The sequence below is a fragment of the Taeniopygia guttata genome, chromosome 2, assembly GCF_048771995.1.
Source record: "Taeniopygia guttata chromosome 2, bTaeGut7.mat, whole genome shotgun sequence".
Lineage (NCBI taxonomy): Eukaryota > Metazoa > Chordata > Aves > Passeriformes > Estrildidae > Taeniopygia > Taeniopygia guttata.
The window spans coordinates 149,460,015-149,486,340 of record NC_133026.1 but is presented as its reverse complement, the minus strand read 5'-3'; the positions used below and the strand labels follow the sequence as shown (position 1 = coordinate 149,486,340).

The window sequence follows — 26,326 nt, the reverse complement described above, 5'->3', positions numbered from 1 at the left end:
AAGGGAAGCCGAGGGTGTCCTTGAATTAACACCACAGATTCCTGAGGCGCTTTCTCTCCCAGGAGCAGAAAAGCTTTTATGCAAATATTTTGGAAGATTTGGAAAGGCCTCTTAAGATCAGTTATTGTAATGCCTGGTTATTATAATGCTTAGTTATTAAAATGAGACAGAGGAGCAGAGGAGTTGCTGGATGGAGCCAGGTGTTCCCTGTGGGATGAGGGCTCCCCTGGCAATGCAGACCTGCTGGATCTCACTCTCTGTGTGTCTGGTCTTGGGTTTCACACCTGCATGGCCTGACTTTGTCTCCTGCACCAGGGGCTAAAATACAAGCCCTCAGCTGGCTTGGACACCGCTGTCACCAAGGAGGGGATGAGTTGTGCTCACCTACGGCAGCCTGATCCCATATTGCCTCTCCAGACCCTTCACAGGATTTTGGGATGGAAGAGACTTTAAATACCTTCTCATTCCAACCCCCTGCCATGGGCAGGCACACCTCCCACTATCCCTGGTTGCTCCAAGCCCTGTCCAGCCTGGCCTTGGACACTTCCAGGGATAAGACTTTCCTGGGCATTCCAGTTTTCAGGGTTCCAACACCACCCTCACAGTAAATAATTTCTTCCTAATATCCAATCCAAACCTACTTTATTTCATTTTAAAGCCATTTCCCCTTGCCCCATCACTCCATGCCCTTGTCAGACATCCCAGCCTTTGTGGTCTGTGACTGTCCCTTTCCATCTCGCACCAGTTCTCCTCATTTACCTGATCCTGTGCTCAAAGAACACCCAAACACAGCTTCAATGGCCTGAACCCAGACTCAGCAGCCCCACGGGACAGCAGGACAGCCTTGCAACACTAAATAGCCCCACATCTTCCTCTGCAGCCACAGAATCACGGAATTAAGTCTGGAAAAGGTCACTGAGCCCAACTCTTGACCTACCATTGCCATGCTCAGCACTACACCTCACCCCCAAGTGTCACATCCACATGTATTTTGGATACTCCCAGGAGTGGTGACTCCACCACCTCCCTGGGTAGCTTGTTCCAAAGACTGACCACTTTCCCAGCGACAAATTTTTTCCTAATATCCAATCTAAACCTCCACCCGTGCATCTTGGGGCCATTTCCTCTTGTCCTGTCACTTTTTACCTGGGAGAAGAGACGACTCCAACCTCATTAAAATGTCCTTTCAGGGTGTTGTAAAGGCACATGAAGTGATGCTGTCAGCACCAGTAACAAACCTTGGCTCTGTCTCCCTGTTCCCATTGCCAAATGAAATCCCTGTTGTGCACCAGGGCAAGGCAGGTGAGAAATGAAACTCACAAGAACATGAGCACACAACCATGGCTCTATTTATCAACTCCTCCCCTGTCCCAGGAGGAAAAAGAGGGAGCGGGAGACCAGATCCTTCCTGGGTTTTCACTTCATCAGGGCTAAGCAGCCAATAATTACTCCAGATGAATACCCTTGGAGGAGAGCCAGAGAATCCCAAATCATTCTCTGATTTCAACTTTCAATTTACCCAGCCCATGCTAAACTCATTAATCACACTCGCAGCACCCAACACAACAGAAATTAGTCCCTGATCTTCTCCCCTCTTATTTCATGCCATGAGGAGTTGGGGGCAAAGGAAAGAGAAAAGAGAGGCAGAGGTGCCACCCATGAATCTCAGAGTCACTCAAAGGGGCTGGGATTAATAAATCAAAAATCCATTGTTAATAGTACAAGCTTAAATATCCATCTAAATGCAAATGAATGAACATTCAAGGGTTCTTCCTCTTTTTTTATTTCCAAGTGCTCTGTTCGACAGCTCCATCTTTGAGGAAGCACATGGTCACCAGATAATTGTCTGATTCTAATTGCAATTTTACAGTCCATTTTAAGTGGCCTTTAAAGGATTTTGGCTCTGGATGGGATAGGAATCTCAGGTGGCTGCAGGAACAGGCAGGAGCTCTCAAGGGAGGATTGCTCCAAGTTTCCAGCCTCTGTACCTGTTCAGTCACAGGAGGCAAGGGGTTAAATCCAGAGGCTGGGTCAGTGGAATCGGGTGGAATTTGGGTCACTGAGATCTGCAGCCTCAGGTGGGTGGCTGTGTCAGGAAGCTCCACCTGGCCACCCATCCACGAACACGGAGAGCAGCAAAAGAGGAATTTTCAGGGGGCTCAGTATCTTCTGAGAAAGCAACACCACAACAGGCTGGCTTGGGCCACACAGGGAGTGCAGCAGAGGATGAACAGGCAAAGAAATGAGGCTGTAAAACCATTAAATGGGTCAGAACTGGGAAATGGGATTTCACAGAATCGCGGAATGGTTCGGCTTGGAAAGGATCTTCAAGAACATTTAACTCCAACCCTGTGCCATGGACAGGGACACTTTCCCCTAGACCAGGTTACTCAAAGCCCCATCCAAACTGATCCTGAACACTTCCAGGGGTGGGACACCCTTAGATTCACCCATTGGCACAACCACCTCATGAGACTGATGGGTGGAAATACCTCCAGGCCATGGGAGAGGTGGCAGGAAGGAGGAGAAGGGAGCAAAGAGGAGAACCACAAAAGAGTGGCTGAACCACGGGGATTCCTGGCACAGAGCCACCAATCAGGACCTCTACCAGATACCAGGCAACAAGGCCAGGGTGCAAAAGTTCTTGTTCCAAGCAGAAAACAATTACCCAACATTGTGATTCAAACCCCTCCACAGCTCCAAAGAGCTGTTCAAGTTCGAGGTGAGCAGTCAGGACTGGGGAACAGGGTTTGCATAATTTGCCTTTCATTAGACTTTCCCAAGAGGCAGCAGTGGTAGCAAATCAGCTTTAAAATGTTGTGCAAATCAGCTTTTAAAATATTGCACAAACGGTTTGGCAGCTCCCGTCACCAGAGCTTGCTGGATCAGCTCTAAGTTTTGGAACATTGTCCAAGCAAAAATCTGCTGACATCAGGATCTGGGGCTTTTCAGCTGCTCAAGATCATAAATGTTGGTTGCAAACACTTGCAGGCACGCACACACACACCCCCCAAAATCCCAAAACATGGAGAAAGTGGAGGCTTAGCAGCAGCATTTGCACAACCAATCTGCTGGGGGGTTGGAACCCATCCTTGAAATTTGACCCGTGGCCTTGGTGTCAAGAAATTTCCTGCTCAGCTCTTAGCTCCCATTCTTTGGTGCTATGAGGATGCAGGGATGGAGGACTGAAAGGAATCCCAGCATCCTGCACTCCCAAAGGGACAACAGGCAGCCCAAGAAGCTGCTGAGCCTTGGGAGGAAGAGTGTGGAGCAGCCAGAGCTCCCAGGGCAGGCAGTACCTGGTCTAGGGGGTTGGAATGAGATGATCTTTAGGATCTCTTCCAACCCAAACCATTCTCTAGGATGAGGCAGAGCTGATGATGCTGAACTGAGCTGCTCGGCCTCCAGTTCAGAAATGCCATCCAAACCTCTCAGTCCATGCTCAGCACTGGGCAAGCCTTCATCTGTGTCCTACCAGTGCCAGCTCTGACAGATTCCTGTACCCATCCACCATCCCTGTCCCTCAGCCATGCCCAAACTCGATTTTGCTCTTTTCATGCTCAGACTGCAGTTAATTGAATCCAGGTCTGAGCACGGCAGGGAAACATCTCCATCTTCCTGGACACAACCCTCTCTCTGCTTTTGGAAAGCCAAAGGCAATGGGATGGAGTGCAGAGCAAAAGGGGACATGATTCCAGCTCCTGCCTTTACTTGCCAAAGATTGGGCTGTTGTACAAGTGCTTTAATTCCATTCCAGCTTGGAGAAACATCAGACCTAGCAGAGCAGTCCAGCTCCTGAAGCTTCCCCCCAGTCCAACCCTCTGTGCTGAGCCACACACTCTTTGGCACACAGAAAATATTATAAAACCCCCTTTTATTAATTTCTTAAAATTCCACATGCAACTCAACCATCTCCTAATGCTTGAGCAATTTTCACTAGAAGCCAGAGGGGCCATTTCTGCCCTGGGCTACAACACAGGAGTGATTCCACAAGCAGGGAGAACCTCTGGTTTCTTCAGCTTTGCTTTGGATCCACTCAGAGATGCCAAATTAATCCCAGACCAACAGGAACTGAGCTGAGTGTAAATATGATGCCTGCCTCTGTGTGCATATGCTACTTAATGGAGCATAAAAGGACAAGAATAGAATCATTTTTCAGATGCTGCTGGTAATAATAATAAATAATAATAATAAATGCAGGGGCATGTGCCAAATGTCTGAGATCTCAAGGAGAGGAACTGACTGCAAGCAGAAGAGGAGCCAGGTAGGTACTCAAACTGAGATGCAAAAGTCAGTGAAGTAAAACCACCATTAAATCAAACACTTTGTATCCTTGTCAAGTTCACTCAGGATTTAAGACTTCACTTTCAGAGCAGTTGTGGTTTTTTTTTTTTTTTCTTTCTGTGATGCACATTCTTTGACAATTACTCCCCATATGGAATTTATAGTCCCAACTCTTCGTGGTAACTTGGGATTGGTTTTTTTTCCCTGCTGGCCACAAGCACATCACTCAAACCCTCCTGAACAGCACCAGTCATCACTGGAATTCTGGCAAAAATCATTTTTCTACATCACAGCAGCACAATGTAAAGTTCATATCACCTGAACTTCACCTCCACAGGCCATATTTGCAACTGAGTTTTTGTTACTCTCCTTACGGTGCATGATTTGGGTGAGCACTGCAGAGAGACAAGCACAGCTGTGCTGAGCTCAGTCTGAAAACCTCCACAGTCCTGGGTCCCGGTTCATGCATCCTTTATGTGGAAAAATCCAAAACAGCACTAAAAGACAGCTCAGAGAGAAGCAGTGCACGTGTGAAGGAAGAAGCTCTCCCCATCAGGGCAAATTAAATAGTGAGTGGAGACAGCAAGAACTGACACATCACTGCTAAAATTGTGATGATTTCACCCAAAAAAGCAAACAGACCTGTGAGAGTAAAGAGAAACCCACAGGACTCACCCATCATTTTCATCCCACAGGATGCAGGTCTGGTTGGTGGTTCCCTGCCAGGAGACAAGAAAGGGAAAACAGAAACAAATCAGTGTCACGCTGTTTGTGGAGTGTCTGGACTGGAATGAGGAATGTGGGCCCTGTAAATCTCCTTCCACTGCCCTAAGGATGGGGTGTCTGGGATACACCAGACGAGCTCTCATGGATCTCAAATCCTTGGAATGGCTTTTGCCACCCTGGGATTGAAAAGGCAGAATAAAACGTGCCTTGGTTTGTTCTGCATCACGAGCACTGCAGAGGGGTTTGACTCTGCCTCTCTACTGACTCAACCCACGGATCTTCCTCCTTATCCCTCCTCTCACACAGAATCCTTTTGCTGCTCCCTTCTGGAAAGTGGATCAAGTACAGCCTCTGCTTTTGTGGGACAAAAGCACAGCCCTGCAGGAGGGGGTCAGGTGTGTTTAAAGCCTCCTGGAAGAGGTTTGCCTCAGACTCCAGCTGCTGAGACAGCTTTGGAAAAATCCCTCCAGCAAAGCCCAAAGGCACAACAGATCTTAATATTCATGTTGGAGAGCCTCAGGAGGGCATCTAATCTCCACAAGGATGGGCCCTGGGGTATGTAAATGTCCATCCCATAAATCTGCTTAGGGTTGAGCAGAGGAACCTGGAGGGAATTTTTGCCTGCCTTGGAAAGCATTGAGGGCAACAGTAATATTCCAGAATTAATGGGAACAACCTTTCCCCCTGCCTTTCCCTCCTCAAGGAAGACCATTGTTACATCAAGTTATTTTAATGAGTGCACAATTATTCCTGTGTGATGATGCCCACAATGAAATAGTGTGAACTGGGGACAAGCATGGCCATGTCCCCCGTGCCAGCAGCATCACCCTCCTGCTGCTCTGGAAATGAAGTTTGCTTTATTTTTTTGGGGGGGGAAGATGTCAGGAGCCCATCAAAACCACCTCTTTCCTTGCAGCAACACATTCCTGCCCTGCAGAAGCAAACACAGCCGTGGGATGGGGCAGGTTCCCAGGAACCACTTACGTTGTACAGGTGGGAGAATTCGATTTCCAGAGGGGTGAGGAGAGACCGAGGGAATGGCTTCACAGTCACAGAGATGACTTTGGAGTTCAGAACGGTGCTGTTCCTGGGGAGGAGAGGGGAAAGAGAGCTTTTAGAGGGATTTTTGAGGAGCAGGGAATCCTGTGGCAACCATCACTGGGGGTGCAAGGTTTAGAGTACACAGTGCAGAAAGGGGTTGACCCCATTATTATAAAATACTCCCAAAGACATTTGCTGCTGATGCACCCTCTGGGCTCCCCTCACAACCAATCCACATCCAAAATCAAACCATTTTATGAACCTTATCAACCCCTAAAGCAACTGGCCTTCCCAGAAATAAAATATTCCTGGGCCCATTTTCTGTCTCTGCCATGAGGAGCTCATTTGGACTGCAGTGAGCCTTGCAGGTCCCTTCCAACTCAGAATATTCCATGATTTCACATGTTTCCCCCCCCAAAAAAATCCCATTTTGCCTCTCCAAGGCTGGCTTAGCCTGCACTGCAGTGAGGCTGAGGCATGGTTGCTTATCCTGGGGGCAGCACAGGATCCTGGCTGGAGGCACTGGTGTGTATCTTCACCCCCTGAGGACCAAAAGCAAATGGAAAAAGGCCAAACCTTTCATGTAGATGTCTAAATGTCTGTGCCCAGACAAATATTGTAATAAATCTGGCAGCCCTGGGAGATTTGGCTCTTGGGAGGGGCAACAAGTGAGGAGGTTTCTTCCCTTCCTGGAAAGCCAAACTCTTTGTAGGCACTTCCCTGGACACTGAACATCAAAATATACAGAGTTTCCTCATTTTTCTGCATTTATTGAAGTTTAACAAACTGCTGCAAAAATATTTTGGTTTTCTCTCTGGATTTTATCTTCTTTTTAAAAAATAATAAGGTGGGGAAAATTTGCACTTGCTTAACAGCAGCTTAAAAAAATAGTGTTTAAAGAAAAAAAAAAGGAGGAAAAAAATATTGGGAATTCTCCATGGATGTGTAAGTGGATGCTCAAAAAGCTACTGTTCCACTAACACTAGAGGGAACAACAACATTGATTTAACAGAGAAAGAAAAAAATCAAATATATAACTTTTCCTTTAAAAAAAATGAAAAAACTAAACGAGAAAAAGAAGAAAAAAGAATGAAGCGACAAAGCCCAACTATCACCCTACAGAGTAAAAGTAAAGGAGTAAATCAATGGGAGCAGGCAGCTGTAAGAAGCTAAAAATGGGATCTGCTGAAAGGCAACCACCAGTGCATGTCTTCATTAGAGGCTGTGTCTGTCAGGGTCAGTCCTTGGGTCAGCGCTGCTGAAAATTCGCAGGAGCAGCAGGGATGACACCCAGACCTCCTTGTGGAGGCTGAGGGGCAGGTGAGAATCGATGCAGACAACACAGACAGAAAGAGAATTTGATTTTTCAGCGTGGCAAGTTGTTGGAACACAGAAGTCACCGGTGTGCAGACCGTGAAGGGTGATCAGTGGCCAAGAAGCTGCAGCTCAACCAGAAGTTGAAGGAGGCTTATAAAAACAATGGAGAGCAATTTTTTATGTGGGTAAATAATGACAGCACAAGGGGAATAGGTTTAAACCACAAGAGGAGAGGTTTAGATCAAATGATGAGAAGAAATTCTTTGCTCAGAGGGTGGTGAGGCCCTGGTTGCCCAGAGAAGCTGTGGATGCCCCATCCCTGGAAGTGTCCAAGGCCAGGTTGGATGGGGCTTGGAGCAGCCTGGAATAGTAGAACGTGTCCCTGCCCATGGCAGGAGGCTGGAATGGGATGATCTTTAAAATCCCTTCCACTGAGATGAAGCAAAGAACGTGTGTCTGTACCCTCCTTGTCTGGATTCCACTGTGCTGTTGGGTTCAATTTCACTTTGAGAGGTGGAAGCAGCAAATGGACTTCAAAACAGAGACACAAAATCGATCTAGGTGCAGGAAAACAAACAAAATTTCTCTGTTGGAAAGCTTGTCTGATAGTTCCTTGCACGTGGGGGGGCTTTTCAGTCACCCACCCGAAGGCCAAATGCCTGGCAGTGAAAGCCAGACAAATTCAGCCTTAAAAAGAGAGGCAGGCTCCTGGCAGAGAAGGTAATTAAGCAGCTGAGCAGCTTGTCGGGGGCGGAGAAGGACTCGGTGTCATGGGGAATCTTTCAGGAGGAAGATGAGTCGCTTTTCCTACAAGCACGTTGCAGTCCAGCTTGTGGGAAGGAAATAAAACACACAGAGATGGGGCTTGAGCAGGAGCTCAGAGAGCTCAGCAAGGGTGTGCAAAGGGCTGTGGGCACAGTGCTGGCCACACAGGGAGAGCCAGGCTGGTGCTCTCTGCTGTCCGTGTCCTCTGCAGCAGAGTCCAGCGGGGACCAAGCGCCTCTCTCACCTCCCTGGCTTGGAAAATCAGGTTTTGTGTGCAGCCCATCCCAATTGTCACAGCTGCCAAGATCTGCTGGGCTCTCTGGATCCAAGGGGACAGAATAATGTGTGACTCAGAGACGGAATTGCTGCTTGGGGGGAGGTAAATTGGGACAATTAGGAACAGATCAGCCGGTGCTGTTTGCAGAGTTAAATCCACTTTTTCTTTTTTTCCTTCCTGGAAGAAACCCTCTGCATTGAATCAGAGTGGTCCAGTCCAGGGTCTGAGTCCATATTTCTTATGTGTACCCAGGAATAACTGCTCTCCTCAGTTGTCAGAAATATTTTTGACCCATAGGCAGCTACGTGGTTATTTAACAACATTCTCCTTTTTAATGTTGCATCCATTTGCACAGCGCTGAAGTAAGAGGAATTTTACTGCTGCTTTCATTTATCTTTTTTTTTTTTTTTTTTTCATTTGACTGTCCACAGGTGATTCAAGACTCGAGATGTTTTTAAAGAGGGACTGTCCTTTAATTAAGGAACATCTTAAATCAGCTCTCCCCTGGGAACGCAGTTCGGAGGCTGCTGCAGCTGCTGGTTATCAGAGCTCATTCCCTGCTTGGCCAGAGGAAGCTGAAATACCACTGGATCATTTGAGCCAATGATGTTTATTGCCCTTCTGATCTAATTCCCACTGCTGTAATGGAAGATATTACAGAATACAGTTGGCTGACTGGCTAATTCCTCTCTGCACTCACTCAGAGCTCTTTTGCCATTGCCAGTGCTAAATCTGGAGGTATTTAAATGATTATCGGTGAGGAGAGATGCCCTGGTGTTTATGGTAAATGGGCTCACGCTAATCAGTGCAGAACAGATTTAGAAGGTGCCTTAGGATGCTTAATTTACTGCCTCAGTACCAGTCATTGGGGAGAAAAAAAAAAAAAAGAGTGAGAGGAAAAGGAAGAGGAGTGAAGAAAAGGGAAGGGAGTGCTGAACACAAAAGCTTCGGTGCCCAAGGCAGACGTGTGCAGCCAGGCGTGCTCTGCTCCCCTCTCTCCTCCCCAGCCTGATTTCTGCCTTGCTGCTCTCCAGGGCTCAGTGTGGCTGGCAGCTCCCTGGCAGCTCGGGAAGATCGGGGCAGCTGATCATCCTCCATCTGCCAGGGCTGCCAAAATCCCCCGTCACCAGGAGGGCAGGGTGAGGTTCCATTCCTGGAGGGCAAAGGGCGGCAGGGAAGAGGGAGACAGCAGCACTGAGCTTCCTCCCCTCGTGTCTGGGGTGCTGCTCGTGGATGGGGAAAACATTCCTGCACTTCCAGCCTGCAACACATGAGCCTGGCCCCACCTGAACACGAGGTCAAAATATTCCCACTGCAGGTCAAAATCTGTCTGGTTGCACCCAGGGATCTCTACTTTTCCCTGGAGGACCAGTGCTCAGCAGCCAGAGGGATCATCCTGGTGATTCCCAGCTGCTCCCCATGCCCAGGCAGCCACTCTTACCTCTGCAGGGAGAGGATGTTGCCCACGTTCCGGTAGAGCACGGTCCCAACCACGAAGACAGAGGAGTCGTCCGACACTGCAGGGCACCGGAGGAGAGGGAAGAAGACAACAGCACTGAGACAATCAGGGTGGCAGCTGTCCCCACGGGACACCCCAGGGCAGGATTTGGCTTCTGGAGGAGCATGGCCAGTGCTGGAGGGCTCTCTGTTGGGGCACGGCCAATGCCAACATCACTGGAGTGGGATGCAGTGGCTGCTGTCACTACAGGGAGGGCTCAGCACCTTTGGGGTGACCCAGCATCCCAGATTTCTGCCTTCACCAAGGCTCACCCCTCCCAAATGGTGCTCCCCCATTCAGAAACCCCCAAATTCCTCTGACAGCACCACAGCAGACAAATCTTCAGGGGGGAAAGGTCTCTTGAAGCCACCTCGAGGCCTTTGGAGCCGTCCACAGCTATCAGACCGTCAGAGAGAAGAGCTGCGCTCGGGCCGACAGGGCCAGAGGGAAGGGGAGAAGTCCCACTGCGCCTGCTCCGACCCCAAAACTCATGTGCTGCCTCTGGGGGCTGCAGCAGATCCAGATGAGCCTCTGAATCATCTGTGTGACCTTTGGGCTCGTCACTTAACCTCCTCCTTCTCTGATTTATCCTCCTCCTCCTCCACCACCTCGTGGTGCCCCAGCTGCAAGAAGCCAGAACTTCCCCGATAAACCACGAGCAGCAGAGGCAGCCCCTGGGCTGGATTTTCATGGGGGAGAAAAAGCAAGTGGCTATGTGGAAAACAATGCTGAAGAAGCCAGGGAAAGCACCAGGTGGGGCTTCTCTGATACCTTGTACTGAGGCTGAGCTGACAGTGTGTCTGCTCCATCACTGCAGGACAGGCACAGCTCTGCATGTCTCTCTTTCTTATCATCAAATTGGGATATCTGGTGAGCACATAACTGGGAGAGACTGACAGACAGGCTTGTAGAGCTATTTTGTCACCCAGCTGCATAAATCAGTGTTGGCCCATCAAAATCAACTGTTCAAAGTCAGCTGCCAGCAGTGAGGGGGTTTGGATTTGGTCTCAAGAAGCTGCCTGTCCTTGCACTTTGCTCAGGATAGCTACTCCCGTTCCCAGTGAAAAGCGAGGATCCAAACTAACAGAGGTGGATTTCTGCTGGAATAACTGAGTAACCCCTCAAAACCTACACCACCAGCACAAGATACTGAATAAAACAGAAGCAGAAGAGCCCTGGGTGCTACTCAGGAAACCATGGAGAGGTGAGCACTCATTGGAAGTTGTTTCCTCAGGTTTATTTGGGCTCGGGGGCCCTGGAGCAGCTCTGTGTGAGGATGCTTCCAAGAGAAGTCTAGAAAACATCTCCACGAGGAGCTGGATACTTTTGGGACAGCCCTCAGCCTCAGAGCAGGATCAGCCTCATCTAGGTCTGGTCCAGCAATTTATCCAATAGGTAATTAAAGATTTCAAAAGCTGAAGGCACCACACCTTCCACAAACAAACTGGGATAATGTTCCCAACTTGCTCCAGCTTCTCCCAAGAAGCTCACGCTGTCTGCAAGGCACAGCCAAGCACAAGGAGCGCTTGACAAGGTCCTTGCTCTGCCTGTGACTCAATGTTTACCCTTGGGGGTGCCACTTAACTGCTCTTGCCCTCAGATTTCCCAAGCTGAAGTGATGGCTGATGCCATCCCCAGCAGGGAGGCCCATGACAAAAGGTCCTGGTGTGACAACTCGAGGCTAAAGGACTTTTTTGTAGCAACAACTCAGTCTCCAGCCTCTGTCCCAAGGAAGGGGGAGCCAGCAGCTCTCAAAGCCATGAGTGCCAAAAGTAAATCCCATCACCAATCAGCCCAATTTAGGGTCCTGCTTTCGAGAACTCAGGGCTCAATCCTGCCAAATGTTGTCTCTTCCTAAAGATGAGCACCTTGAGTGTGTTGGTTCCTGGGACTCTCATCCATCAGACCATCCCAGAAACACCCAGTTTTGTCTTTTTTAATAAATAGTTTTGGGTTATCCTAGCATGCAATGAGAGATTTCCAGGCCAGCTTCACTGAGGCACCACTTCCATGCTAGGGCTCCTGTCCATGCCCTGATGTGGAGCCTCAGTGATGAATACCTCTGAATTTCATTTCTGGGGGCAGGAAATTTCACACGAGGGCCATAAATCCCCAGATCTATCAAAGCTTGTCCAAGCAGCAGACTCAGCTGCTCAGCCTGACCTGCTGACTCCCAGCTACTCACCCTCAGATGGCTCCATCAAGTCTGGATCCAGGCTTGGAGGGCACCTAAAGCATTGTTTGACAATTTTTTCCTTCTTTAAGGAAAGATAAACATCCATACCCATGCACTAAACCTGCCTCTGAATTTTTGTGAGGGGTTTAGTTTGAACTCTAGTCAGGCCATATTTGAAAGCCTTATTTGCACTTATCAATGCTTCAATGTCCAAAGATTTGTGAGCAAATTCAGCTGATCTGGAAGAGGATTTGAAGACCAAGCAAACGGAAGGCACCACTCTTAGAAAATGAAGGAAAAATACTGTCTTGGCTGTGCTGCCTACCTGAGAGCCCTGAAGACAGGATGCTCTTGGAGACAGTGACCTTGTCCTCCGAGTTCTTGGCCCAGTCCACCATTCCCCTCCAGCCTTTCATGGGGAAGGTGATGTCGGTTGCTGCGTTTGCAGGCAGTTTGTGAATACCAAGGACTGTGGAGAAGCAAGAAATGAAACCAGTAAGTGGAACCAGCTCCAGTAAATTCTATGTGTGCTCAAGAAAACATGGGAAGCATTAGTGGGAAATCAGAGAGATTGGATCTTGAGAGCCATAGGAGTGATGCTCTCTTGAGGAAATATCTGTGCATGAAAGAAGATAAAAGCAGGGCTTGTGCTTTGCTGAAAGGACCCTGCCTGCATTAAATCTGGCACAGGAGAGTCTGTTCCAGCACCTTATCTGCAGGAGTGGCCAGCAGCAGCTGATAAAAAGTGTGAGAAAGAACAAGACATCTCTTGGTTTGTCCTCCCAGCAATCAGCAGGACTTCCTCAGCTCCTGGCTGCATCCAGATCATCAACTTTAACAGCCACCAATGGACCTCTCTTTTATGCACTTTCCTAATCCCATCATGAACCCATCTGTACTTTTTGGCTTCTGCAACTTCCTCTGGCAACAAGTTCCACGCTGAGATTGTGCACACAGCATCAGTCAAACACTGCCTGCTGTTTGCTCACTGCCTCCATTGGCTGCTGGGCGGTTCTTGTGTTCAAGAAATAAAAGAAAGAGTCTAATTCTGCCCAGTTCGTCATCTGTTCTCCATTTGGTAGATATCTCTCAGCTCTTTCTGTGGATCTCTCTTCTTCCTCATGAAATCCCAACTCCTTTGGAAAAAAGCCACCCTGTATTTATGCCCGTCCATGTCTTCCCCCAGACCTTTTAACATCCCACCACCTGCTGCCTCCCCTCCCTCCTTCTCTCCCCACAGCACAGGTTATCCATATTGCACAGTAATTAACAGGTTTTGGGGGTCTCTCCCCGACGTGGGGAGTGCCAATGAACTCACCCAGGTTGTCCGTGACTTGGTAGGAATCCCGGAAATCTTTCATGCGGAAGCCGATGACATCAATGAAATCCTCCACGAGCCTGAACAGCTCCTTGGCATTTGGCCCTATCTGCAAAGAGAGGAGAATTTGGAGTAGAGCAGATCCTAATGAGAACAGCAGGAGCTTCTCTGCAGGCAAAGGTTTCTGCCCTCACACGTGAACTGGGAGCATATGCTGGGTATAATGGACTGTTACTGAGCTGTGGAGAAGGAGGACTGGGAAATCCTAAGAGGAAGCCAAGAAAAAGATAAAAATAAAAGGAAACAATAAAAAGGAAAAGAAAAAGAAAAAAAAAAAGAAAAGAAAAAGAAAAAAGAAAAATAAAAAGAAAAATAAAGAAAAAGAAAAAGAAAAAGAAAAAGAAAAAGAAAAAGAAAAAGAAAAAGAAAAAGAAAAAGAAAAAGAAAAAGAAAAAGAAAAAGAAAAAGAAAAAGAAAAAGAAAAAGAAAAAGAAAAAGAAAAAGAAAGAAAAAGGAAGCAAAATAGTCATAAAGTGACACTCAGATTGATAGAACTTAGGGTGGAGGGCAAGATTTTAAACAAAACGAAATACTGGAGGCCCTCTGGATAAGAGAATAATGCCTCATCTCCCATCTCCTTTCATAAAATCATAGAAATGCAGAATGGTGTGGGTTAGAAGAGATCTTAAAGATCATCTCATTTCAACTCCCTCTATTGAAAGCAACCACACCAAAGGACAATTGTGGTCTAATGTTGAATCCCAGGCAGCCTGATTTTCTCCTTTCCTGTTTTGTTGCCAGGATCTCGCTCTCTGAATCATCAGGCTCTTTGTCCCAGGCTGTCCTGGAGTTTCTCTGCCTCATTTCTTTCCTATTTTTTCCCCATTGATAAGGACATTGGCAGTGACTCTTCTTTACCTGTACTTTAAGACAGAGCTGTTAAACAATAACCAGTTTTCCAGTGACAGATTCCATAAACTATAATCCACTTGAAACAAGCTCTGCTGACTGTCTTCTCCTCAAAGCACGTTTGCCCACAGGGGCTTTGCAAATGCCACGAGAGGCTGAAGAAAAGCAGCACAGCTCCTCTCCTTTTCCTTTTCCACCACTTTCAGAGCGTTTTCAGTTCCTCACCATAATCCAGACATTCTGAGGTGGCTGAGTGAGCTGGAGGTTCAGCTGGGGATGAGCAGGATGGGAAGGGGGCAGGAGGAAGGCTGAGCCATGGAGAGTGTGAGCAAAGAGGACAGGGGTGGCCATGCGTGTCTCTGTCTATCCAAGGAACATTGGTAAGACTAAAACTGTCTCAGGGTGAGATTAAAAAGTCCTGCCAGTACAGCAGGTGTGCACAGAAGGAGGAGAACTGAGTGAGGATGCTATTTTTAGCTGCACACTTTTATATTCCATTACAGATTGAAATCACAAGGTCAAACCAAATCCAGGCTACACTGGATGCTGTATTTTAGGTTTTATCGTATAAAGCTCAACAAAGGCTCTTTAAAAATCATTGTAGCCCTTCTCTGAATACCTTTATGGGTTGTTTTAGTTTTTATTTTCCTAGAACAATATCTTTCTGCCTGAGGAGGCCACAGGGCATTGGAATGTGTGACTGCAATGAAGTTGGGTTTATTTTTAATGAGCAAATTGGGAGCCAAAGGCTTTCTTTTAAAAGAATTGGTCGATCTCATGAAATGCAAGATGTGGTTTTGGTCCAGCAGCTTTCAGGGAGAAGCACAAAGACTGATAAAACCTCTGCTGGCATCCTGTTCATGGAGATTTCTGTGTCCTAAAGTCATGGTGCTGGGCTGTCATCTCAATTCCCACTAAAACACACACCAGGAAAAGGTTCTCCCCATGAGAGAAAGGTTCCCAATCCATGTGTAGGTCATGGTGATGCTGGGCTGTGCCTGCCTGAAGGTGCAGAGGGCAGATTGCACAGGGAAAGCCACTGGGAACCAAGTGCCACACAGATCGAGCTGTTTTTAAGGTGATCAGCAGGGTTTCCCTGTTGTCATGACAACTTGACAGTCTCCTCTGCTCAGTGGTGAAATACCTACATGCACCTGGAGGCTTGAGACCAAGTATTTGGGCAAAGAATCACAGAGTCAGGGTATAGTTATGTTTGCAAGGAGCCTCCAAGGGCATCTGGCCCAACCCACCTGCTCAAGCAGGGCCACCTTACCCAGGACCATGTCCAGATTCTTTATCCCAGCCAGAGCCAGACCATGTCACCCTCATCCAAATTCAACAGGAAAGAACGAGAGGAGAGGAGAGGAGAGGAGAGGAGAGGAGAGGAGAGGAGAGAAGAGAAGAGAAGAGAAGAGAAGAGAAGAGAAGAGAAGAGAAGAGAAGAGAAGAGAAGAGAAGAGAAGAGAAGAGAAGAGAAGAGAAGAGAAGAGAAGAGAAGAGAAGAGAAGAGAAGAGAAGAGAAGAGAAGAGAAGAGAAGAGAAGAGAAGGCTGGCCAGCTCCTGACAGTTGCTGTTGCATGATGAAAATGTTTTTGAGTCCCTGTCTCGTGTTCTGGACTTTCAACAATTGTCTTTTTAACTATTGCCAGCACTTGTTAAAAAGTTTTCCCCAGAGGACTTCCCCATTTGGTATGAAGATAACTGGGCTCTGGTGTTGCTTTGTGTGTTGGGTAATTTTTTTTCTTAATTATTTGCTGTTTCCATATCTTTTGGAGCAATTTTACAACAGCAACAGCTCACAAAGGAATGGTAAAGAGACACAGGAATAGGTATGGCACAACTCCACAACAGAGAGCTCAAATTGGGCACACAAGTCAAGAGACAAATAAGAAAGACACAGAAAAGAAAACCAAACACCAGTCCCTAACACCTGAGAATTCAACTACAGAATTGTTCATAGAATCTTAGAATGACCTGGCTTGGAAGGGACTTTAAAGTTCACTTAATTCCAAGCTCCTGCCATGGGCAAGGACACTTTCCACATCTTGCTCAAAGTCCCATCCAACCTGGCTTTGAGCACTTCCAGGAATGGGGCGTTCAGGACTGAGCAGGATCCCTAACCTTTACAGGAGAGAAATAAAGCAAAAGATAACCAAATCCAGAAGCTCAGCTGAGCAGAACCCCAGCTCTGAGCATCCCTCCAGTCCTGCATCTTTTCAGCTAGGAACTCAAAGCTACATGATCCCACTTCTTTATTTTGGCAAGAGGAAACAGTGGAACTACAGGAAGACATCAGGATTATCAACTCCCAACCAAGTCCGACCCTTGAAACCCATGCCAAATTCAGTTTACACCACCAGCATTTCACTGTTCTTCATGCAGAGAGTCTGGCTAAGAGCTGAGATCCTGTGGCTCCCCGAGTTACTCCTTTAATGTGACTCAGCCTGGAACTAAGCTCCTCTTAGGAGTAGATGCTTGGAAATTCCAAGCATGTAGATGCTTGGAAATTCCCCTCCTCATGGCTGAACCCTGTGCCGAAAGCCTCTTTATTCCCAGGGAAGGTGCTGAAGGTTCATACCAGCTGAGCTTCCTCCCATTTTTCCCGGTTTTCCTCTGACAAAATGTTGCTGATGATCTGGACGAAGTTCTGGAGGAGGGAGACAAGAGAGGACAGAAGAGGTTGTTATGCAAACGTAGCCCAGGCTGGGAAGGTCACAGCAGTGTGGGAGGGACACGTGAGATTTAAAGATGCTCCAAAAGTCTTCTCATGATCCCGTTCCCAAAAGGTTCCAGAGCATTTCATAGGTTCCCAAGGATGTTAATGGCAAAGCAAGTTTTAATTAAGACCTTTTCCACCAAGGACTTCACTTTAAATACTGTATCTTCTAAGGTATTGGATTGGGAATAGGTCTTGTATCCATTATTGATGATTTTTAAGGACAGATATGGTAAATATTTGTCAGAAACTGGTTAAAACCAGACGATCTTCCATTGCAGAAATCCTTTAATATCTTTTTTTTTTTCTATTATTTCTGTTGTTTCCAATACATGGAAACCTAAAGATCCCCTTTAGCTTGTGACCAGGCAGGAGATGCAGAGATGGATCACCAGGGTGCTGTCCATGGTAGGACCTTTACAGCACACCATGAGAAGGAAGGAGACAGGAAATTTAAAACTATTGATTTTTTCCCTCCAGTTTTACCACTCTCTGCAGATCCTGCAGGATCAGTTTAATGTTTCAAGTCATGAGGTGATGATCTATCCCAAGGGTGTATCCTGTAGCTGCTCTGCAGCTGCTGGAAGTAAAACCCTGGGATAAGAAACCACAATGATATTCCCCTACATCAACACCCAGGTACCCAATGCCACAGGATCATTTTACCTCGAGTCGTTAGCCTGAAATCCCTACTAAATAATGTTCTCATATCAATTAGGCTCTGCACTGAAGTGCTATCATGTTGAAATAGCTCAGAATGACCTTGGCTTTCAAGTTCTCCTTTTATAAAGGAAGAACCACCTCGAAAAGAGAGTTTGTTAATACAGAAAGACATTTATGTTGGGAAAAATAATAATCTGATTTTCATCAGCACTGTATCAGCTACAATCAGTATCAGCAATCAAACCTGGAGTCCAGAGCATGGGCAGCTCTCTAACCCAGCCTTGGGCTCCAGGAAATGCACCTGGGCTCACCTGCACATCCCCAGAAGTCGGGCTGTGATAAGCCCTACGGAAGATCTCTGTCATGTTCCTGAGTACGTCCATGGTGGACAGCAGGTCCCCACTGTAGCTGGTCCCATCCTGGGAGATTTCCACAAGGTTCTGGAGCACATCTGACAGTCCATCTACCATCAACCCACGCTGAGCTTTGGCAAGGTGTTCCCTGGTCTGAGAAACAGAAGAGAAAAGCGAGAAACACTTTTAGGGACAGTCAAAGTCGAGTTAATGAGCTCAGTGAAGGAGACACCAGGGGAAGGTTTTTGACCTCCCTCACAGTTCAGAGCGCAGATCAGATTAGTCTGACAATCTTTGGTGGCATGAGAGCCTCTGATATTTTTAAAATGATAGAAAAGAGTGATATATTCTAAATTATCTTCCAAGTGGCTCTAAGAGAACTGAGAACTGAAATTTTCTGTTTTGCCCACAAAAAATAAATTGTCCTACTACAAAGTTTCTTCTTGTTCATAGCCCAACAGAATATTTTTGCTCCAAAATCTTGTTTTCTTACAATCAATTTGGAATTATTTTAGGACAGACTGTACCTTACCATGAACAGGAGAGGTCAGTTCTCCTGAAGCTGGCAGGAGACCAGCAGAAATTCCTTGTAACAGTGAATTTAATATTAACAAAAAAAAAAGATCCTTATTTAAAAGTGATGCAGTCATAGCTATACTTAATGATAATGTGATATGAAAAGCCTGGAAGAACCCAGATTCTGCCAAGCTGAATATTAAAATATCCTAAAAGGAACCATCTCTTGTCCATGGAGTGCCCGTGCATCACCAGGCAAGCAGAAAAAACAAGAGAAAATCAGGGCAGAGATGGAAACTCCTTTTTTCCCCTTCTTTTTTGTAACTATAATGTAACAATCAATGGGGAGGATCCCAAACCTGCTCAGCTGAGGAGTGGGGCTGCCTTACCATCATCTGTATGTTCCTGTAATCAATAGAAACACACTTGATGTACGTTGGAGGCTCCCAGTAAGCGATGCCTTCTTCATCTAAGATGCATCTCCGAAGGATCAGCCCTGGAAGAATGAAAGAAACAAATATGGCAGTGAGGACAGCATGGAAAGCCAAGTGTTCATGGGGACTGGTCTTTTGTCATGAGTAGGAAGGCATGGGACAAGAGGACACAGCTTCAGGTTGTGCCAGGGAAGATTTGGGATGGACAGTAAGGAAAAATTCTTCACAGAAAGGGTGGTCAAGCATCAGAACAAGCTGACCAGAGAAGTGGTGGAATCACCATCCATGGAAGTGTTCAAATCATGTGTAGATGTGGCACTTGAGGACATGGTTTAGTGGTGGGCTGGAAGTGCTGGGGTAATGGTTGGACCTGAGGATCACAGACATCTTTTCCAACCTTCATGATTCGATGGAGATCACCCAGAAGTGGTCAATACACCAATTCCGACTCAGCTACCAGCACAAAGGGCACCAGAGGCACCTGCAGATGCCTGAACAAGCCTTTAGTGGGGATTATCTTTATTTCCTTCTCCTGCCTTTTACTATTGCAGAGCAGCAGAAGGAACTGGGCAGGAAAACAAAAATTAACAAATTGGACATGGTAAGTCAGGGTGAAGAGAAGCTTTCTCCTGCCCTGGTGACAGCATCTTTCCTGGTTTGGGAAGCCCCACGAGCCTCCCCAGGTGGTTTGGTCTGGTACTTGCAACTAAAGCAGGGCTTGTGCTGCCCACGCAGCCTGGAAGGGAATAAACACCCGACAGCACCAGTTTTGCATCAGCTGAAACTCTCTGGAAGCTGCTTCCAGTCCTCCCCCAGGTCTCCCCTCAGCTCCAACCCACAGAAGGGTTTGCAGTGATAATCACATGCCTTGTGATGTGGAGGAACAGACATATCAGCGAGGAGGAAAGGGAGAGAGATCACCCTGTCCCAGCCATCATGATGTCATTTGGAAAGTCTCTGAGGGTCAGGTTTGCTGGGTCTGCAGTTCTGTTGCTGCTGCCAAGTGATTCAGTGACCTTTCTCTGAATACAGCCCCTCTAGGACAGCACTGGGGATGACACTGACTGTCCCAGCTGAGCCAAAGAGAGCTGTTTGTATCCAACCCTCTCCCAAAAATGAAACAAAACCTTTACACATATTGACACTGCTGCAATTATTTCTGTTCCTGCCTGGCAGTGAGGAACATCCAGCTGAGGACAAATCCCAGCAGCAGCATCGCTCCTGGAGCCTTCTCTGCACCACCTTCCACTCCTGTGGCCACAACAGGTAACACCTGGATGCCCATGTCCTTTTCCTTTACACCAGAACAATCAGACCATCAACTTGAGTGTTCAAACAAATTTTTAGAGAGGTGCTGAGGTTTCTAAGTGTAAGCAGACAACTGAATTCAGGTTTCCTGCTCTTGCACAGCAGCTGCTTTGATGGGCACTGGAGAGAACTACAACACCCAAATCCAAAGGACTCGAAAGCCCTACCTGCTCTGCAAAGCTTTTTGTAGATAATGCAGGGAACATATCCCAGTGCTCCTTAATTTCAAACTTTCCACAGGATGGATGGAAACCACCTCAAGATTATCCAGTGGCAACTAAGATGTTTATGCTTAACAGCGAAAACAGAAACCCAGACAGAGTTAATTTAGCCATGGACAAAGGGAGGGAAGCCCATGTGCCTGTCCTGTCATCCCACAGCCAGGCTCTCCTCATCTAGGACACAAAGGATGAAGGATCACGCACAAAGGATGAGGGAGGACCTGCCCACCATGCAGTCACCCTTACCAGTGGCATTGCGGGGACACCGGACGGCGGCAGCGTCCCCAGCTGGCGTCTCCTTCCAAACCACAGGTCCAAGACTCTCCTCATCACAGATTTCGTGGGGCTCTGGCAGGAGAGAAAAACTCCGTTGGTAAAGCTTCCTCCTCATATGGAAAAGGGAAGTATGGGAGTGGTCTGTGAGCCAGGAGGCTGGAGCTGCACCCCCAGCTCTGCCGGTGGTCAGTCCCTCACAAAGTCACTTCACCTCTCTGGAATTTGCTCTGCCTGTCTGAAAGCTGGGCATTCATCCATTCTGAGGATCAGCTCACTAAAATCCACCCACTCACATCCTTGCCTTGTCTTGGGGCAGCTCTTTGCAAGAAAACTGCTGTTGCTGCCCTCTACCAAAGAGTTTTATTTCTTAATTTTTAATGGACAGATCTTTTGTGGGTGAGCTCCGTAGCTCCAGACTCCACCTCTGCCATCCCTCAGGGTCACCACCTTCAGTGCTGGATGTATCTAAAATGAGGATTGGCATGAATCAGTGGATTAAGAATGAAGGAAAGAACAAGCAAATGAAAAGACAAGATGGGCACATCCCCTGGGTGGTCTTCATTCTGCCTGCTTCCATCTTGTGCACAAAAGAGAGCAGATCTGAGCCCAAACAACTTGGAACTGCATCAGCAGCTCATTTCCAAACATTGCTGCAGAGCCCAGGAGCCTGCAAAAATGTGTTTTGAGACATCACAGAAAAAAAACCAATCATTGCAAGGATGGTTTTGGAAGCTTCTGTCTGTGGGTGGAGCTGAGTCGGTCCTGGAGTTGGTGGGATCTGGGAGAAAAACATTCACCACAGGAGGTCTTTGCACTGAGAAACTCATTATTTACAACATGTAAAGTGGAGGGAGCCATGAGGATGGTGTTAAAGCTATTTGTCACTCCTGAGGGAGGGAAGGAGAAAAAAACTTGATTTAATAGTTTCTGATAACAGTTTTTATTCATTGTGATGTAAAATTTCCAACACAAAGGAAGCTGAGTTTGTGCCTGCAGCTGGTCGGAGCATGTCTCACTGCTGCTCTGGGACTACCCAGGGACCAACCTGGCTGTGAGGAGGGCTCAAACCTAAATTATGGGCATGGCAAGTCCTGCTTCTTTGAAGAACTCCTACAGGACCCAACAAGCTGCCTGCACATCACTGCTCCTGCAGGCAGGCTCCAAGACTGGTCCCAGCCCCAGCTGCAGTTCAAAGATGGATTCGTCCCCAGTAAATACTGAGAATGAATAAGCTGAATTCTCTGCCTGGAAACAGATGCTCATTCCCCTGGTTTAAAGTCCCCTTGTGAGTAATCGCTATTGTGATGGAACTTCAGAGGGCAGCAGGACCCCAGCTGTGGTCTGCACATGAGCAGGGCTCGTGGCTTCTGCAGATAAGCCAGAACAGGGGTGGAGAAGAGGCAATTTCATTTCCAGCCTGCTGACATGGAGCTGTGGGGCAGAGAGACTGAATCACCCAGTTGTGACAGCACTTGGTCACCCACAGAGCCTGTCCCAGAGCAGGGGGCTGATTTCCAAATTCTTGTCCCTATGCTTTGACCACGGTCACAGATTGTCCCATGGTTCACAGGAGGGTTCTGGGGTGTGGAAGCTTCCATCACCCTTGGCTACGAAAAAACAGAGCACAGCAAAAAGCAGAGAGGGAAAATGTTCACATCCCTCCTCCGGTTTCTCCCCTGCTGGCCTGTCAAAACTTCCTGGTCTTGTCACCCCTGCAGTGTCCCTGGGGACCACTGAGGGATGCTGTGGATCAGAGATGCTCTTTAAAAATACACTGGCTGGAGTTGTCTTGCCAGTGAGTGCAGGAGCAATTCCCAGACCAGGAGAGAATCCTTTCCTTTTTTCTTCTTTTTTTTCTTTTTGATGTTGCTTCACAACAAAATCCCTTTTACCAGAGTAACCTATTTGCACTGGGAGATTTTAATAACTAACCCAATTAAGTTCAATTCTTCTGCTCAAATCAAATCACGCCAGCATGTGGTACTTTCTGGAGAACAAATTGAGCAGGTTTATTTTTAGCCTCTGATGTTTCCCCACCTTTTCCTTCCCTTGCAAATTAAAAACTGCAGCGAGACCCTTCTGGCTATGAACCCTGGCAGGCCCCAGTGCCTGAGACTTGCCTTTTCCTTTTGAGCACTGCACAGGCATCAACCCCTGCAGAAAGAGAAGAAAAGCTCGGGCTTGTTCTGCCAGGGCCCCAGCTGGCACACACTGAAGCTGAACTAAATCTGCCTTGCTCTGTAGACACCACCAGACAACACGGTGCTAAGATTTTCCGTGGCGAGGGAGAGCTTTGTGGCAGAGTTAGAAGAGATTCTCACACGCCACTGCTAATTGAGAGGCACAGCTTGCAAGGAGAGGTGATGCCTTTCATTAAGAGCATAGCTGGGAAGAGTGACAAGGCTGTCACACAGCCTCTTTCTCTGTCATCTCTGAGCTGAACGTGCTGGAACTTCCACACTGAAGTCCTTTGGTTCTCTCTGTCTTCAGCACTCTGTGAGGGAGTCTGAGGGGTTGGCTTGGCCTCCACATGGAAGATCTGCCCCCTGTTACTCCTGCATCAAAACTGCTGCCTCCTGTCCTTGGGGGAGATGCCCCTTTCCAGGAGGAATGCTAGAGAACTGCCATGAGAATCTCTCCTGTCTCTCACTGAGCTGCTCTGACAATTAATTACCCTTTCAGTCAAAGCTCATGGCCTGTTACAATCGATGCAATCTGACTACGAACATCACAAAGGCCATTGATTCCCCACCAGCAATTTCACCAGGCCCTTCAACTCAGACTGAGGAAGAAAGCAGAAATGGTGGACAGGCCCATTTTTTGGTCTCTGTATAGTCTGAGGGGCAGACAGAAACTTTTCCACTTGGCAGTGTTCACTTCAGCTTATTTTTCACATTCAAACCCAGATTTTCATCTGCCCTACAGCTCACTCACCCTCCATTCAGCTTTTACATCTGCAGGAGGGTAAGATTTGGGTAAAGCTCTGACAGATGCAGATAAATCTTTTTTTTTTTTTTTTAATTTCCAGTGGGGTGCAGGCTTCCCAGAGGTAAAGGGTGGGAAACCTGTGCAGCATCCTCAGTACTCAAAAACTTCATTGACTTGAGACTCTGATACCAGTTTTTGCTACCAAACAGTTTCCTCCTTTCCTTTTGTAACTCTATGGCAATGAAAAGATGAAAATACCAAGGCAGGGCTGGTGGGATTGACCAAATATTCACTGAAACCAACACGGTTGCACTGGATTCTGCAACAGTTAAATCAAGACCTGGTACCTTGTACCTGGGCCATGGGCAGGTTTTTATTAGATTACAACCCTCTGTAGTGTTCAGATCTCTGACAGAGGATGTGGAAGACGTTTCAAAATCCAAAAACGCATTTTCCTCCATGCATTCAAAGGAAAGCATGAGGGGTCTGTGGTACATACCAGGACACTTTCTGTCATTGCACTGCTTGTATTCCTCCTTGGGACCCTGGCAAGTCTCTCCACCGAAGAAGGGGCCGTAGCACACCCGGTCACGTTTCTGAGTGCCACCTCCACACGTGGCGGTGCAGCTGCCCCACACTCCCCAGGCCTGCCACTTCCCATCCACTGGAAACAACAACAAAAAAAAAAAGGAGTAAAAAGAGGAGAAACAGCCTGTTATACCCCAAACATCATCTTCAACAGAAGGAATCAAGATCCAAAGGCGAGCAGAGGAACGTAGGGTAAGTAGGGCAGGGTTTGGTAGGAAGGGAGGTCTCCTGCTTTGGATCTTGGTTTGATCCTTAACAGACATTAAATCAGAGTGTTCCCATTCCCATCCCATCAGCCCAAGGATGTTTTTTTTGCTCTTCCTCAGCACCTCCACGCTCTGCAAAAGCTCTTTCCTCAGGCAGACATTTGGGGCTGTGCTCCAGAATACTCTTCCCATGGCAGGGATTCCACATCTGCCAGGCTGGTTCCACATCTGGAGTTCACTGGGAATGTGCAATGCACGTGTGAAAATAGACCTTCCCAGAGAAGGTCTGGCTCAGGGATTTAGAGAGACCAGTAAAGCCCCTGGGCAAAAAAACATGAAGGGACCTCAAATAAACCTCCCTCCAGCTGTTTCCATTGCACTGATGCTTCACGTGCCATGGAAAAAGGTTTGGGATGTTGTCTCATTCCATAGTGTCTTCTCCCAGCATCTTTCCAGATCCAGTGGAAATGTGACTTCTTTTACGTTAACAATGACATTTATCAAAATTCTGCTCCTTTTACATTAACAATGGCATAAATGTTAATTAGCCCTCACAAAATGTTAATTAGCCCTCACAACCACCCCGCAAGGTAGGGAAAGATTCTCCTCTGCTGTGCCACAACAGCTCAGTGACAGAACTAGAACAGGGCCTAAGTGTGCTCTTTACTACTTGGGCTTTTAATTTTGAGTTACCGTGTCATCTGGGGTTGAGTAATTCCTTTTGGGAGGGTGGGACATCTATGCCTTCTCCAAGAAGCAGACAAAAATTACCAAATAAGAGGGGCAGCACCAAATCCTGGTGCTTTATTTATTGACATTTTATGCAGTGGAAAGTATGACCTGAGTTGCTTTGACAGATAACTCTGAAATCAGTGGGACAAGGTTGTCTTAAAAGGGGGTTCTGAAGCCTCTTTTCATCTTTAAAGATCTCCCTAAGTTACAAAGAAAGAGTGAGATTCCTAAACATCAAAATCTACTTGAGACCATGTAGGAAAATCCAATGCCTCTGTTAAATACTGCAGATAATCAGATCCCCTGAAGAAACAGGTAGACCAGGATGAATCATGGTAGGAATTATTATTATTATTATTATTATTATTATTATTATTATTATTATTATTATATTATTGTTATTATTATTATTATTATTATTATTAGTATTATTGCTGTCATCATTGTTAGGTCACAGATAAGTAAAGTGAGTGACAAATCTTATACAGACATGAACAAAGTCTTTATTGAGACAGACCTTCTCACTGATAAGGTTTAATGTTAAGATACAATGGAGGATCTCCAATTTGCTTGAAATATGACTGGGAATGTTGAAATGGTGGGAGGAGAGGAACAAAACAAAAAGAGAAGGGAAGCTGAAACCCTGTCGAGGCAAGGGAAGGGTTTAATGTGTATTTTCTTGGGGTTTTTTCAAGCTCATGCTGAAAAGCTGATATCTGAGGTTAGAAAGACACATTCCCTGTGGGCAATCACTCACCTCTCTGGGGTGTCCTGAAACACTTGCCAGCAGTGGATTTTGGCTGGCATATGTTGAAACTTTGGATATTAAGAGTTTTGAGTTTTTTGTGTTGAGGGGCACAGATTCCTGCTTTAGAGGAGTAGCTAATCCTTCTTCTTCACCTTCTCCTTCCTGGGTTTGGGTGGTATTTTGTAATTAGTCAGAAAAGTCCACATTGAGGACTTCAGGTAATTAGTTATTGGTTAAAAGTGAAAATAATTTAAGTATCAGTTCTTAATTAGATAGTTTAACCTTAAAATACCTTATAGAAAAAGATAGTTAACCATTTTATAGCT

General features: G+C 46.8%; 1 protein-coding gene across 13 annotated transcripts in view; it reads right to left on the bottom strand.

Moving 5' to 3' along the window:
* ADGRB1 (adhesion G protein-coupled receptor B1) overlaps positions 1-26,326 on the bottom strand; it is a 282,938-nt gene that overhangs the window by 113,070 nt on the left and 143,542 nt on the right. For all 13 annotated transcript variants that reach the window (XM_030266786.4, XM_072925064.1, XM_072925067.1 and 10 more), the window contains 10 exons: positions 24,226-24,390; positions 20,769-20,870; positions 18,949-19,055; positions 18,002-18,196; positions 16,890-16,958; positions 13,403-13,511; positions 12,410-12,553; positions 9,852-9,927; positions 5,995-6,097; positions 4,960-5,003 (listed from right to left, as the gene is read on the bottom strand). In XM_030266786.4, coding sequence (XP_030122646.2) covers positions 4,960-5,003; positions 5,995-6,097; positions 9,852-9,927; positions 12,410-12,553; positions 13,403-13,511; positions 16,890-16,958; positions 18,002-18,196; positions 18,949-19,055; positions 20,769-20,870; positions 24,226-24,390 — 1,114 coding nt within the window. The remainder of the gene's footprint in view (positions 1-4,959; positions 5,004-5,994; positions 6,098-9,851; positions 9,928-12,409; positions 12,554-13,402; positions 13,512-16,889; positions 16,959-18,001; positions 18,197-18,948; positions 19,056-20,768; positions 20,871-24,225; positions 24,391-26,326) is intronic.